Below are 16,020 nucleotides of genomic sequence, written 5' to 3' on the forward strand. Positions count from 1 at the left end.
TCAGGGCTTAGTTTATTGTTGCTTGTCTAGACTTTTTTTTTTTTTTGAGGGGGGGGGCGGCAAGGGAGGGCAGAGCAAGAGAGAGAATTTTAAGCAGGCTCCATGCCCACCGCCAGGCCAATGTGGGGCTTGATCTCACAACCCTGAGATCATGACCTGAGCAAAAATCAAGAGTCAGACACTTAACCAACTGAGCCACCCAGGAGCCCCTTGCTTGTCTAGATTTAAGAAAGTGATGGAAAATGTTACTAGTGCAGATTAAACTTAAAATATGTTGCGTCAACCGTGGTCACATTATGCACATCCCCCCCAAAATGAAGAAGAAGTATCTGCCAGTATTTGAAAACTATCATTTGATTCAGTACAGAAGTCACTCCCATCATTGGTGAACAAGTGAATTTCTGACATACTTCATTGTTTCCTTCTTGTCTTAATCACTAGCGTAAATAAAAAGATAAACTGACATTCGTAGTAGAACTGAATTCATGGGTCAATGACATGAGTGACTTCCTAACCACACTGAATAGTAATCAAAAACTTCTACACACACACACATATGCACACATACAGAGCTTTTCAGAGAGCCAGCTGTTAAACACTTAGCAGCAAACCTCTGCTTGAGGGAGACTTGGTAGACTGAGTCTGCGAGGATCACTCAAGTTTGAGAACAACCAGCCACCGAGAATCTTCTATAATTGGCATGGTCAGATTTGCTGGCTCAAGGGAGTCTCTATGTCTCACTCATTTTCCTGGTCTCAACTCCCAGCCAGGTTCTTGAGAAAACAGGATGCATTTTCTCAAGGTATGCAAATGGGTATGGATGTATCCCACAGTCTTTCCTGCTTCGTAAGTGACTACATCCTTCTTCCCCCTGCTGAGGCCAACAACTAGAATTCCTCCTGGTTGCCCTCTTTGCCTTACACAACCCAGCAGATCCTCAGCAAAGCTGTCAGGCTCTCCCTTGGAAATACACCCTGACTTTGACCACTTCTCACTACCTCTACCACTCTCCCAGACCCTAGGCCCCGGTAATCTTTGCTTGGATTGCTGCCAAAGCCGTCAGTCCCTCGGATCCTGCCCTTGCCCATCTGGTAAATGGATTAACTAGTCCTAGTGTCTGCATGTAGCCGATGCCATGTTCTGTTAGGATGGAATTCAGTCCAATTTCTTGTGGACACTGAATAAAGTCAACCAAACCTACTGTGAGTAAGAAGTAAGAAGCATAAAATGGTACCAGACAGCATCAAATTCAAGAAATAGTCTGTGTTTCCTGGAACATGCAAGGTCATTGCCTTGAAAGACCCTAAGAAAGCAAGGTCAGGACAGTAAGAAATTTTATTCAGATAGTGACCACGTGAATAATAATATGACACTATTGACGATGGATCTTATGAGACGATGATGTTTCGGAAGTGAAGGCATTGTCATTACGACACTCTTATTTCTAGAACATTTCCATCACCTCAAAATGTTCCCTTGAACTCCTTTGCAGCCCCCCTTCCCCAATACATGCACCTCCTGCCCAAGCCCTGGCAACCACTGAGCTATTTTGTTCTGAATCTTCAATGTTGCCCTATCAAATTGTCATAGGTTCTAGTATTGCGCTAATAACAGTTGGGGGGTACTTGATTAAGAGCGATCGCTCTGGATGCAGATTGACATGTTCTGCACAATCATTGTCTTGCTAGTGACCTCCTTGCATCTCAGCTTTCTGCTCCATAAAATGGGGGTACTTACTCCTCTGGGATTTTGTGAGGATTAAACAGTTCCCAGTACTTTAGAGCCCCACAAATATTGCTTATTATTATTACTGCTAACAGAGTGTGTGCTCTGTGTTGGGCATTGTGTAAGTGCTGTGCATGGATGTGGTAACTGCTACTGGTGCTCTCTCCACGTCTCCATTGGCACTCACCATTCTGCACCTGCCAGTGGCCTCCTACTGAACCTGAGATGCTCTGTACTGGTGTGTTCTCTCACTCTATGCAGGGCAGGCAAGAAGTTTGGGGGAATTAATGCTCTCAGGAGCAGCCTTCAACCAGTGATGGCCAGGAGTTGGCAGGTAAAAAGCCACCTCCCTTGTCTCCTGGAAGGACAACCCTGAAGCATGATCTACACTCTCTCTCAGGGGCCCCCATCAGGATTGAGCCCCAACTGGCCACAAGGGTGTTCTTCCCATTAATACACTGTCTGTATTGGCTTCTTTCTGTTTCACTTCTCTGTTGTCGTCCTTCCAGAACTTTCTGGGATCCACCCTCAAGTAAACTATTTTCACACTCATGCTCATCTTGGGGTCTACTTCTAACCCAATGGAATATTTCATTTAATCCTCAAACAGTCTTATAAAATATACAGATATTGCCTTCCCATTGTATAGTTGAGCAAAATGAGGCTTAGATAGGTGATGTTATCTATTCAAGGTCAAAACTTTGGGTGCTCATCCTCTCCATAGCTTCCCTGTGGAACACACCTTGATGGGTGCTACCCCAGGATCTCTTCTCCCTCTACCACTCAGGGCTCCACTGACCCTTCTGAGCTGCATCTCACCCCCACATTCCCCGCAGGAAGGCCGCTGCCTGTTTGTCATCCTGCTTATGGCGGTGTACTGGTGCACGGAAGCCCTGCCCCTCTCGGTGACGGCCCTGCTGCCCATCATCCTCTTCCCCTTCTTGGGCATTCTGCCCTCCAACAAAGTCTGCCCCCAGTACTTCCTGGACACCAACTTCCTCTTCCTCAGCGGACTGATCATGGCCAGTGCCATTGAGGAGTGGAACCTGCACCGGAGAATCGCCCTCAAGATCCTAATGCTCGCTGGGGTCCAGCCAGCCAGGTAAGACCAGGTAATGGGTCCAGTCCAAAGGTGGGGAGGCAGAGGGACCACATCTCTTGGAGCCCAAACTCACTCTTCCTGGTCTGGTCACCCAGGCCAACAAGCTCATCATATCCCACCTTCCATTTACTCATTCATTCCCTGGATATTTTGTGAGCCCTTTCTGTGTGCCAGACCAGTGCCAGGCTTTTAGGCTGTTCTCAAAAGTGCATAAGAATCACCTGGGGAGCCAATTGAAATACTTATCACAGGCCTTGCCCCCCCGGGATTAGTGTCTAGTTGCTTTAGAGAGATCCATCTTAGTAGTGTGACTCCCAGACTGCTGGGTCTGAAACCCACCTTTCCTGCTCTGGGAACTGACTTAACTTCTCTCTCTTTGCCTCTAAAATGAAAGTATAATAACTTAGACCTGTAAAGTGCAATAAATCCCGGCCATTATCATCCCATTTTGCTGTTTAATAGCCCAAGCAGGTGGGGAGTAGGAGGCAAGATGGCCCTGAGAGATAGGGAGGCAGGGGCCATTCCTGCAGGGCCTCCGGCTTCCTGGCTAGGATTTGAACTTTTATTCTAAGAAGATTAAATGGCCTTTAAAATAGGGTTTCACTGTTCCTTCGGTGTTTTTTTTTTTTCCTTTACAATTTGTTGCAACCTAAGGATCCGTTACTAGAATAATGTTTTTAAATGTATAAAGCACATAACACACAGGATTTAAAACAACAACAGTCACAACAAAATGCAGTTATCCAAATAAAATTTTAAAAACAGATAAATTTGTGATATAGTACCATTTGTACTCCTTTACAGTAAATGGTAAGACCCAGTGACTAGATCCAGTGCCTAATAACAGCTACAGTTTTGAGACTGTTTTGAGTGTCAGTGAAATTCTAAGATATTTGCATCTATTATAATAAAATGCATCTATTATAAAATGATCTGAAAATATCTGCGATCTTAATTACAGCGGAGTCCCAGGCACTTCTAATACTATTGAACTTTGTTGCCTTTGTTTATCACCAAAGGAAATGCTTAATTTCCATTAGAGGTCAGTAAAATAAAGATGCATTTTTCTCCTCATTTCCATCCTGAATCATATCCACATCCTTGCTGGTTATGAATCTGTGCATTTTAAAGGTTCTAAGTTGGGGAATGACTTGACCAGATTTGCATTTTTAAAAAAATTCCTCTAGGCTGCTAGGTGGAGAGCAGATTAGGAGTGACACACCCAATGCAGCCTGGTTAGGAGACTGTTCTGGGTGTCCAGACAAGCAATGGTGACAGCCTGGACTTGAACAGTGGGAGTGGAGATGAACAAGATAAATAGCTTTGAGAGTTCTTGGGTTGATAAAATCGATGAGAGTAGTGATTAGGGAAAAGAAGGTTCTAGATAACTCCTAAGTGTCTAGTATCTGCTCTACGTCAAGCCCTTTGCTAGGTTCTGTAGCAGTGTTTCCTCATGGAGGGACTGTGAGTCCTGTGCAAGAAACACTATCCATAGAACTGATTCCAGTGCAAAGCGGAATTCCAACCTTAGGGGTGCATGTGGTGTGGGAGCACACAGGAGAGGTAAGGGGTAGACTACTTCATGGAGCAGGTTATGTTTGACCTTGAAGACTGGGTGGGGCTGTTATTCAAACATATGATAAAGTTAGAACAATGAAAACAGCATGACACTAATCCAGAAATAGATTTTTAAATGCTAGATACATATTCTGGAAGAAATCTAAATTCATGGGAAACGAAAGAATTATTCAGTAAATGGTGAGGGTTGGAATAATTGGCTTATTCTTTGAAAAAGATAATCTACTTAGATCTTACTTCATCTGATTATCCATTTAGATAAATTCCAGGCAGGTTAACAATTCAATGTAAGGAAAAAAGATCATGGAATTTGGATTCTTGCTGCTAGGAGGGGCCAAGCAATGGCAGGCAGGCAGGAGATTGGGGCCTATTGGGGTGTGTTGGTGAGATCAGGGGAGTCTAAGCAGGTGCCTGGTAAGAGTGAGAGGGGAAGTGGGAGAAGAGGCTGGGAAGATGGTTTGGAGGGATATGGTAGACAGTCTTGGTGCCAAACCAAGGCAACTTTATTCTGTAATGAAAGCCATCAAGGACTGGGGGTCAAGGGAGAGAAAATTTCAAGGTTGGCGTGTCTTTGGACTCTTTTACCTTGGGCGCTTGTGACCAGCTCACTTAAATGTGTGGAATCAGTTTCCTTAGACCTGAAATAAGGCTGGTAAGTGAATCTGGTCCCTACCTGGTCACTGGCTTGTCTTCTCTGGTCCTTAACTTTCCATCTGTAAAACGAGTGGGCTGGATTCCTCAGGGTCGGCAAAATAGAACCAGAGAATCTCTTGGGCCCCCGTTCTGGGTGTGCCTTTAATGCCCTCTGTTCTCAGGCTCATCCTGGGGATGATGGTGACCACCTCCTTCCTGTCCATGTGGCTGAGCAATACTGCCTCCACCGCCATGATGCTGCCCATCGCCAGTGCCATCCTGAAAAGTCTCTTCAGCCAGAAGGAGGCTCAGAAAGACCTCAGCTGGCAGAGTGACGAGAACACAGGTGAGGCTGTGGAAAGGGACTGGGGCGGCCCCACCAACGTGGAGGAGTTGGAGCAGGACATCCAAAGGGTGCAGAGGAGGGTGAAGCGAATGCACTTATTGAGCATCTACTATGTGCCAAGTGTTTAAATAATAATAAAAACTGAGAATTAGCTAAGTCAAAACTTGATACCTTGGTTTTTAAAAGATTTTCATTTATTGGGTGCTTACTGTGTACTGAGTAATGAGGTCAACACTTTGCCTACAGTATCTCTTCTACTTCTCAAAACCATCTAACTAGGGCAGCCCGAGTGGCTCAGCAGTTTAGTGCCGCCTTCAGCCTGGGGTGTGATCCTGGAGGCCCAGGATTGAGTCCCATGTCAGGCTCCCTGCATGGAGCCTGCTTCTCCCTCTGCCTGTGTCTCTGTGTCTTTCTCTCTGTGTGTCTTTCATGAATAAATAAATAAAATCTTTAAAAAAATATCTATGAAGTAGATACAATACTTAAACCTTAAACCTGGCTTTAGAGCATTTGAAGAGTTGCTCAAAACCATTAATACCTAGAGAAATGCAAATTGAAATGCAATGTGATTTACTTCAGTGAGATCAGCAAAGATATGAAAGCTGGACAATGCCCTGTGTTGGCAAGAATGGGGCCATGGGAACCCTTGTGTTCTTTCAGAGAGCGTGTGTACTAGGTCAGCCTTTCTTAAGGGAATTCTGCAGATATTCAATTGAATTAAATGTGCACATACCCTTAAAAGAAGTGCAGATACCCTGTCACCTAGCAGTTTGGCTCCTGGATACAAATGCCAAAGGAGTTCTGACAGAGGTCCACGAGGGGACAGGTGTGACAGTGTTCACTGCAGCATTCTCTGTGGTGTGGTGAGTTAGTAGCCACACGAGCACGACCACCAGTAGAGGGGAAAGGTCAAATGTGTTCCATTGAGCACCATGCAGCTGTAGGAGCAAAGAATCAGAGGGACGTAGTTATAGAAATGGATCTCACAAAACATAGTCATGATTGGAAAAAGAAACCAGGGTGAGATCTAGAAGACAATACCTTTATGTAAATTAAAAATTCACACAAGTGACCATTTTGCAAGAACACCAGCAAATGAAAAGCTACAGTTAAACCCATCTGCATGGTTGCTCTGGGAAGGTTGGGAGTGGGAAATGGGAATCCAAGAGACCAAAGAAAGAAACAAAGAACAAAAAAGGGGCGTCCTACAACAAAGAGTGAGAACGTGCCACCTACTGAAGGATTTTTCACTTGAACCTCAGAAACTGTTCTAAACAAAACAAAATATAAGTAGCCACTGCATTCTTAGATGACTGAGCAAGGGCTCAGAGAGGAGAAGTCACTTCCCCAAGTCACACAGCACATCAATAACTGAGCTCAACTTTGCACCCGGGCAGTCTGGCTCCAGAGTGTGCCCTCTTACCCGTGGAACCAGCTGTGTTGGTGGGAATGCAGGCAGAAGAAGGTCTGTCTGCAGGTGGCTTGAAAGATATGGGTTCGTTTTCCTCAAACATCAAGAAGTCAGAGAAAGGCAATTTCAGGATTGATTCAGAGGCACGAAGATATCAGAACTTTTCACTGGCATCTCTGTGATTCCCTTGGTCTTTCCCTCATGGTGGCAGTGGCTGCCACATTGTCTGCTTTAAAAAACGTCTTTCTTTTTATTTACATAAATGTATTTTATTTATATATGTATGTTTGAGAGAGAGAGCACCGGTGTGCAGGCACGGGGAGGGGCAGAGGGAGAGAGAGAATCCCAAGCAGGCTCTATGTTCAACGTGGAGCCTGAGCAGGGCTTGAGATCACAACCTGAGCTGAAACCAAGAGTTGGACGTTTAACCAACTTGAGCCACCCAGACGCCCCTATTTACATAAATGTATTTTAAAAGGAAGCTTTAAATTGGTTCAAACGTGGGCAGAAATTTCTAGTTTATCCCCAGTATTGAGTGGGAACGGTCCATGCAGCTCCTGGGTCCCGCCTTTCCTGCCCTCTACTCCTGCTGCCTGGAACATGCATATGATGTGAGGACCAGCGATGCTACCTGGGAAGGCACAGGTTGTAGGACAGATGGCAGATCAGCCCAGGAACTCTGGATCATTTATCCCAAATAACACAACAAGCATGATTCATGAAACCGTGGGCTTTGAGTGCTAGTTATGTTTTTTATTTTTTTGAATGCGTGTTAGAATTAATATATATGTTAAAAATCTAAATATTGATCCATGTACCATCTAAGTTCATCTCATTCACTGCGGTATGGGTATTTGCCTATCAGGCAATAAGGGGTCTTGCTCGTTTTATTTTCACATCAGCCCTGCAAGTTAGAAATGATCATTATAAGTACTTGACTGGTGAGGTTCAGAGAGGTAAAGTGATATGAACAGAATTAATCACATTGTTGGTAAAGTAGCAGAGCCTCTGAAGGTCAAAGCCTTCCACATGGAAGGGAAGAGATGTTCTATACCAGGGGTCAGAAAACTTTTTCTGTAAGTGACCAGACTGTAAAATATTTTAGCTTTTTCTGGCCACACCATCACCACTGCTCCAACTGTGCGCTTGCAGAGAGAAGGCAGCCCCAGGCAAGATCGAAATAAGTGGGCATGGCTGGGTGCCCATGAAAGTTTATTTATGGGTGCTGAAATTAAAATGGTATGTAATTTTTACATCATGAGGGGCACCTGGTTGGCTCAGTGGTTGAGCATCCGCCTTCAGCTCAGGTCATGGTCCTGGGGTCCCGGGATCGAGTTCCGCATCGGGTTTCCTGCAGGGAGCCTGCTTCTCCCCCTGCCTGTGTCTCTGCCTCTCTCTGTGTGTCTCTCATGAATAAATAAATAAAATCTTAAAAAAAAATTTTTTTTTACAATATGAAGTATTTGCTTCTACTGGCTTTCTCCAGCCATTTAAAAATGTAAAAACCATTCTGAGTCAGTAGGCTGTGGGCCAGATTCAGCCCATAGGCCAGAATTTGCTTCCTTCGTTTTCAGACTGTTTCCCCCCAAGTCTCAAGGCTTCCAGAGAAGTGTGTCATCATCAGCCTGAGTGGTGACAGGCGATGAAGACTTTGGTCCTTCTCCCATTTCTACCCCAGCTTCTCCACTTTACCTAGTTTAAACGCTGGGCTTCCAGGAAAGCAATTACAGATGTTTACTGAGCCTTGGGGCTCTTCGTAGCGCTTTATGTCTACAGGAGGTGAAACCTGCATTGACCTCATTTAGAAGATTGGAAACTGGGGAAGAAATTAAAAAAAAAAAAAAAAAAAAGAGGATAAAGTAGCCTCCAAGGTCACAGTTTCAAAATAGTGGCTCCGGTATTTTGTTTTTTTGTGTGTTTTCTTTTCTCTTTCTTCTTCTTCTTTTTTTTTTTTTTTTTACTTATGATAGTCACAGAGAGAGAGAGAGAGAGAGAGGCAGAGACACAGGCAGAGGGAGAAGCAGGCTCCATGCACCGGGAGCCCGATGTGGGACTCGATCCCGGGTCTCCAGGATCGCGCCCTGGGTCAAAGGCAGGCGCCAAACCGCTGCGCCACCCAGGGATCCCCCTTTTTTTTTTTCTTTAAAGATTTTATTTATTTACTTGAGACAGAGAAAGAGAGAGTGCCTCCTGGGGGGCTCAGTGGTTGAGCATCTGCCTTTGGCTCAGGGCGTGATCCTGGGGTCCTGGGATTGAGTCCCACATAGGGCTCCCTGCATGGAGCCTGCTTCTCCCTCTGCCTGTGTCTCTGCCTCTCTCTCTCTCTGTATCTCTCATGAATAAATAAAGTAAGAAGAGAGAGAGAGACAGAGAGCGCACAAGCATGAGCAGGGGAGAGAGAGGTATTCAAAATACCTGCGTGGCTCCATGGCTATGGGATTTTGAATCCAGGGTGACTTAATCTCTGCCATTCTGCCTCATTTTCAAGAGTTGTTTTTGTTTTGTTTTGTTTTGCTCTGTTCTTTATTTTCAAAAAGTCTAGGGGCCAAAAAAGAAAAAAAGGTTTGAAAGCCATTTCCCTCATTATAAAGATGGATAATCTGAGACCCAGGAAGAGGAAAGGACTTGCCTAGGGTCACACACAATGTTGGATGCAAATTGAAATCCAGAGTCTTCTCCCAAATGCTGCAAGATGTCAGGAGGTTAGGAGAGCCTGGGAAGCTGGTGCAGACACCTGCTTTCGCAAGCGGTGGGATCAGAGAGCACGGACTGATTAATGATCAGCCCTAAGACCTAAAACAAGGCTAATTCCAGGGCAAAGAGAGATGTGCCCTTTCACACGGTATGTGTGCTCTGTCGTGGCGGCAGGACGTGAAGACCCGTGGAGGGGGTGGAGACTGTCAGTGGGCCAGGCCAGGGCTGGGGAGGCTCCTGGGGGCTCTAGGTCCACGAGGGACACCCACAGCAACAACAGTGATGACAATGTGAGCTCTCAGTCCCTGATGACCCTTCATACGCCAGACGCGTGCTATATTTTTCATACCCATTGGCTCATTTCATCTTCATGATGAAATGTGCTAGGAAGTAGGTAAATGATCCCCATTTTACAGATGAGGACACTGAGACTCGGGGAGGCAAAATTATTTCCCCAAGGCAGTGTACTTAGTTGCTGATCTCTGCCTGGATCTAGAACCTGTGCTTGTAAGCATCACGTCAGAGCAGGACAGAGCCTGCAGCAGGGCAGAACTTGCTGGACAAGACCCGGGGAGGAAGAGGGGTGCATCCTCAATCTTGGAGGGCGGCCCTGGTGTTTCCATTCAGTTTCTTCTCCCAGCTTGGCTCCCTGTCCTGCCCGAGGGACTGAGGGGCCATGGGGGTGGTGGCTTCTCCAGCACCCTACGTGCATTCTCATTAGACCCCCTACCACAGCCCTGCAGGGGTGGCCCTGTCATCATGCCCATGTTACAGAGGAGGAAACTGGTGCTCAAATGGGTGGGGTACTTGCCCAGTGTCCCTCAGCCAGTAAGGGGTCCGTCTGATTTTTGAATCTAAACTCCATCACCATCTCCGTCCTTTTCTCTGCCCAAAGAAGGCCAACTTGCCACCTTTCAAGACAGCATCATTCCCAAAGCCATCTTTTAGGCTGGATTAAGCATTGCCCTCCTGCTTCACTCTTCACTCGGGAGGCCAGAAGCAGTTTGGCGAGGGCGGTCTCTTTCTGAGACGCTTTCCTCATCTGTGAAGTGAGAACAACACTCCCCACTCCGTACATATTGCTGTGAAGCTTCCATGAGACAGGAGAGCCTGACACACAGGATGTAGTTAATATGTGGCAGTTGTATAAAAGCCATTGTAAGCTTTCTGGGATTAGGGAGGAGCTGGTGATGAGATCCTATACCTTGGAGCACCTTTGTGTTTCCTTCAAGGCCTGGTCAAGAGGGATTTATTTGTATGTAACCTGTCTCCTCCGTGGACTCTGAGCTCCATGGGGGCTTGTGTCAAGTCTTCTCATTGCCATGAACAACCTCCACTGGTGGAGTCTTGCTCACCCAGAACACTGTTTGGCACATAGTAGGTGTTCAATAAATGTGTGAAACTAATGAATAAATGAATGAATGGATTAGGAATGCTGTTCTAAAGCTCAGCATCTTCCGATATAAAATGGTGGGGTGGGGGTGTGGAGGGTGGGGGGCACCTGGATGACTCAGTTGATTGAGCCTCTGACTCTTGGTTTCAGTTCAGGTCATGATCTCATGGGTGTGAGATCTAGCCCCAAGTTGTTGGCTCTGCACTCAGCGGGGAGTCTGCTTGAGTTTCTCTCCCTCTGCCTACCACCCCTCTCCCCTGGCTCCTGTGAACCTGGCCACACATTCTCTCTCTCTCTCTCCCCCCCCCCCTCTCTCTCAAATAAATAAATCTTAAAAAATAATAAAATGAGGTCTCACTACTTCCTGTCCAGGTTGTTCTAAGTTCTGAATGAGTTCATGGATGTCAACCTGCCCTAGCTTTGGGGGAGCGCTTTGACCTTCCCTGGGTGCTCTTTACCCTAATTAGATACGAGAACTATTTCCTGAGTGTCCTGAACTTCAAGAACATGTCATTCACCCCGGGGAGGCTGGACTAGAGTTAGCAGGGCCAGATCAGACCCGCTGAGAGCCAGGTAGGAGCTCTGGGAGATGGAGGGAGATTCAAGAGGTGCAGGATCAATAGTCCTGGGAATAAGCCTGACTCTGCCGCTGACCCACTGGGTCATCTTGATCCAGACTGTAGCCCCTTCTCTGGGCCTCAGTTTCCCCAGATGTAAAGAAGAAGGTAGTAACCCCGGCCTGGCTCTCCCAGGCTATCAGGAGGCAACTGCCAGATTACAAACGTGAAAGTCCTCAGTGTCCCTCGGACTCATATTATCTCAGCAAGACCTCCTGTAAGCTCCCAGCTCCTAACCAGCCAGCCGTCTTGGAGACTTTGCCCCACTGGCCTATTTCCTGCGTGATCACTTGGGTCACTGCGGTCACAGGGAGCCCGGGGGCGGACCCTGGGTAAATGGTTAAGAACATTCAGGGTCTCGGTTTTCCTGTTTTTTCAACTTTATCTTCATTGGGTTTACTATCATCATAATTATTAGAAAAATGAAGCCTGGCATAAAATCTTTCCATCTTACTCGTATAAAGACGCAAAACTCCTCCTTCCGGATTTTATATGCTACTGATGACTGCGGTTTGCTATTGTGCACGCACAGCTCTCCTCTTCCCGGGCCATAGTGCGGACAGCCTCATGTTGGGGCTCTCCAGCCGGGTGCTGGTGGCAACCAGACCCCATGGATGAGTGACAGGGGCCAGGTGGGGACTGTCTGTGGCAAATTGGCCCCTCTTGCGGGGGCAGCCTCTGGAGGCTGCAGCTGCCCACCTATCACGTGACACGAGGGCTTTCAACCCTGGCTGAAAAACCATCAATTGCAGAACTTTTCAAAAATACCAAGGCCCAAGCTCCACTCCCAAGCCACTAAGCCAGGACTCCTAGGGTGGGGCCAGGAGGGACACTTCTAGAATATTCTCCCATTCATTCAAGGATGCCCAGAGCCGCCTTGGGTTTAATGCCTGAGATGCCGGCAAGCTCTACTGAGGTCTGATGCTGTGTGACGGCTGCGGTCCCAACCTGAGTGGGAAGGGTGCAGAGGAGGCTGGAGGTGAGTGAGTTGGGCCTGGGGGTGACTGGGTCCAGGTTCTTCCTGTTTAGCCTTCCCTGGAGAGCGACTTTGCCCACCAGCCCCGGTGTCTCATTAATAGCTGCTCTCACTTCCTGCTTCACTGCCCTGGCCTCTGGCCTCATGCATTGGATGTGGACATTTGTTCCCATCATGAGAGATCTGGGGCCCTCGTCCCCGTGACCCCGGGTGAACTGATCCGCCGTTAGCCTTCAGACCTCTCTGCAGGTGGTCGGCAGGACCAGCCTCGGTAAGATGGCAATGGCTCCTGCTCCCTCTGGGTACCAACCAACGGGGAAGGAGCAGCCCAGAGTGGAGAGGGGAGGGGACAGCCTCCTCAAGCCACCTGCTGTGACAGGAAAGAGCTGAGACTGGAGTCCAAACCCTTCGTCCCAAGCACACACCTGCCGTTGAACAGGTGGGCCGTGAGAGAGAGCACATGCCCCCAGCAGCCAGGATCACTCAGTCAGAGATGCTAGAAAGGACCTCTCATGGGCTTTGGACTTTGGCCGAGACATTTGTGGGGGTCTAAGGAACCTCGCTCAAGACTGAACGAAGTCAGAAATCACGGGGGATTCTATGAGTGGAGAAGTAACGGCCATTCAATTGGCAAGAAAAGGGGGATGTTTGGCATTTTGTGGGTGTCCAGTGGCTCTGGGCTAAGGCAAGATTATGAAATGCCTTTGCTCTGTCTCCTTTTGTCAGTGTCAGAGAGCAACTCTGGCCGATGTTGGGGATGTCTAAGATTATTTAGGTCCAACACGAGGACAACACAGCGTATATCTGGGTCAGACCACTTCCAGACGTCAAGGACTGCTTTCTTCTTCTTTCTCAAGAGTAACCCACATCCACTAAATCCTTGCTAGTGTTCAGATTCCTGTTAAATTTGTTCAGTTGTCATCTGGCAAACTTTGGCCCACCGAATCTAGCCTGCTGCCTGTTGTTTGTGCGACCTGTGAGCTAAGCATAGTTTTTATATTTTTAAATGGTTGAATAAGTCAAGATTTTGTGACATGTGAAAATTATATGAAATTCAAATTGCAGTGTCCAAAAATAAAGGTTTAGCCACATGTATTCATTTATGTATGGTCTATGGCAGCTTTCACGGCAGAGTTGAATATGACAGAGACCACATGGCCCCCCAAAGACTAGGATATTTACTATCTGGTCTTTTACAGGAGAAATTTGCCAGCCCCTGCTTTTTTTATATATATATAAATTTATTTTTTATTGGTGTTCAATTTACCAACATATAGAATAACACCCAGTGCTCATCTCATCAAGTGCCCCCCTCAGTGCCTGTCACCCAGTCACCCCCACCCCCCACCCACCTCCCTTTCTACCACCCCTAGATCGTTTCCCAGAGTTAGGAGTCTCTCATGTTCTGTCTCCCTTTCTGATATTTCCCACACAATTCTTCTCCTTTCCCCTTTATTCCCTTTCACTATTTTTTATATTCCTCAAATGAATGAGACCATATAATGTTTGTCCTTCTCCGATTGACTTACTTCACTCAGCATAATACCCCCCAGTTCCATCCACGTCGAAGCAAATGGTGGGTATTTGTCGTTTCTAATGGCTGAGTAATATCCCATTGTGTATACATAGACCACATCTTCTTTATCCATTCATCTTTCGATGGACACCGAGGCTCCTTCCACAGTTTGGCTATTGTGGACATTGCTGCTAGAAACATCGGGGTGCAGGTGTCCCGGCGTTTCACTGCATCTGTATCTTTGGGGTAAATCCCCAGCAGTGCAATTGCTGGGTCATTGGGCAGGTCTATTTTTAACTCTTTGAGGAACCTCCACAGTTTTCCCGAGTCAGCCCCTGCTTTGAAGGGTGTCTTAGTCCAGTCTGCTATAACAGAAATGCCATAGATTGGACATTTATTTTTCATAGTTCTGGAGGTTGGGAAGTCCAAGATCCAGGTGCCAGCAAATTTGTTGTCTGGTGAGGGACTGTTTCTCATTTCATGGGTGTGTAGACTGTGTCTACACATAGTGGAAGGGGTAAGGCTACACTGTGGGGCATCTTTTATAAGGGCTTGAATCCCATTCATGAGGAGTCTTCACTTCTGACATAATCACCTCCCAAAGTCCACACCTCACAACACTGTTACATTGGGGATTAGGTTTCAACATATGAATTTTGGGTGGGTGGGGATGCAAGTATTCAGCGTATAGCAAATGGATCAACTCTTGAATCCTCTTGACAACCCTAGGAGAATTATCACTTCCATTTTATGGATTAAAGAACCGAGGTACTGTGAGATTAAGGGATTTATCTAAACCCAGTTTGCTCAACTCCAGCACTATGACATTTTGGGTGGGATGATTCTTTGCTGTGGGGGCTGACTTGTGCATAGTAGGATGTTTAGCAACATTCCTGGCATCTTCCCACTGAATGCCAGTAACAGACTCCCACCTCCACCCCACCTTCCAGTTAAGACAACCCAAAATGACTCCAGACATCACCCAGTGTCTCTTGGAGGCAGAATTGGCCCCAGCTGGGAACCACTGATGTAAGGTTACATAGTAAGTGATGGATTCATGATTTGAACCCAGAACCCATGTGTTCAGCTATGAGTCACACTCTCAATGCTCAGGGATCGGATTTTTTGCTCTGATGGTTTCAGCTGCAAAAAAATTTTAGTCCTCTCAATCTTTCTTGTCTCCAAAATGCTATTGATGGCTTTTGGGGAAACTGACCTATCAGGCAAGGGATATTTTTAAAAGGAAGTCAGATTCTGTCCTGACTCTATTCTCCTCTGTTCAAATACTCCCCTGGCTCTGCTCACATCTGATTTGGAGTAGAAGCCAAAGTCCTTACTATGAGCCCCAAGACCTCTGCATGACTGAGCCTACCTCTTGGCCTCCTCATCTCTCCCCCATCCCTCATCTCACCCTACCTCCTGCCATCTGCTCTTTCCTCATGCCCCTCTAGCCCCATGGCTCTCCCTTCTACTCAACACACCAGATATACTCTCACCCCGGGGCCTTTGCACTTGCTGCTCCTGTTGCCTAAAACCCTCTTCCTACAGCTCTTCCTACAGCTCACAGACTGGCTTCTTCTTGAGACCTTGAGGTCTCAGATCAGCTGCCATCAGCTCATGGTGTCTTCTCAGTTGACCTGACTGAGCCCACCTGCTCCCCTCCCCACTCTGCGATCACTCTCCATCATATCACCCACTTTCCTCTCCTCCATCACTACCTGAGATGTCTATCCTTTATTCACTTATTGCCTGTCTCCCCTTCTAGAATATAGCCTTCATGGGAGCAGGGAACTTGTTCTATATTATTCACTGTGTACTGCAAACTCATAGCCAATAGCACATAGTAGGTGCTCAACAAATAATGAATGAATGAATGAATGACAGCGGGGTCACCCAGCCCATTGTTGATCTATTATTTATAGCTAATCTTTCCCAAATATCCCTTTGGCAATTGCAGCTCAGGTGAGTTTAGTCCAGAGGACTTGCCACTTAATCCCTGCCCACTGGCCTAGGCGATCTCCAAATAGAG

The 16,020-nt window shown here is 46.7% G+C and overlaps 1 protein-coding gene across 1 annotated transcript in view; it reads left to right on the forward strand.

Moving 5' to 3' along the window:
- The window catches only part of SLC13A3 (solute carrier family 13 member 3), a 75,417-nt gene that overhangs the window by 23,632 nt on the left and 35,765 nt on the right, over positions 1-16,020 (forward strand). Inside the window, exons 2-3 of the mRNA XM_041732567.1 lie at positions 2,562-2,827; positions 5,221-5,384. Of these exons, the coding sequence (XP_041588501.1) occupies positions 2,562-2,827; positions 5,221-5,384 (430 nt within the window). The remainder of the gene's footprint in view (positions 1-2,561; positions 2,828-5,220; positions 5,385-16,020) is intronic.

The sequence above is a fragment of the Vulpes lagopus genome, chromosome 18 (genome assembly GCF_018345385.1).
Source record: "Vulpes lagopus strain Blue_001 chromosome 18, ASM1834538v1, whole genome shotgun sequence".
Lineage (NCBI taxonomy): Eukaryota > Metazoa > Chordata > Mammalia > Carnivora > Canidae > Vulpes > Vulpes lagopus.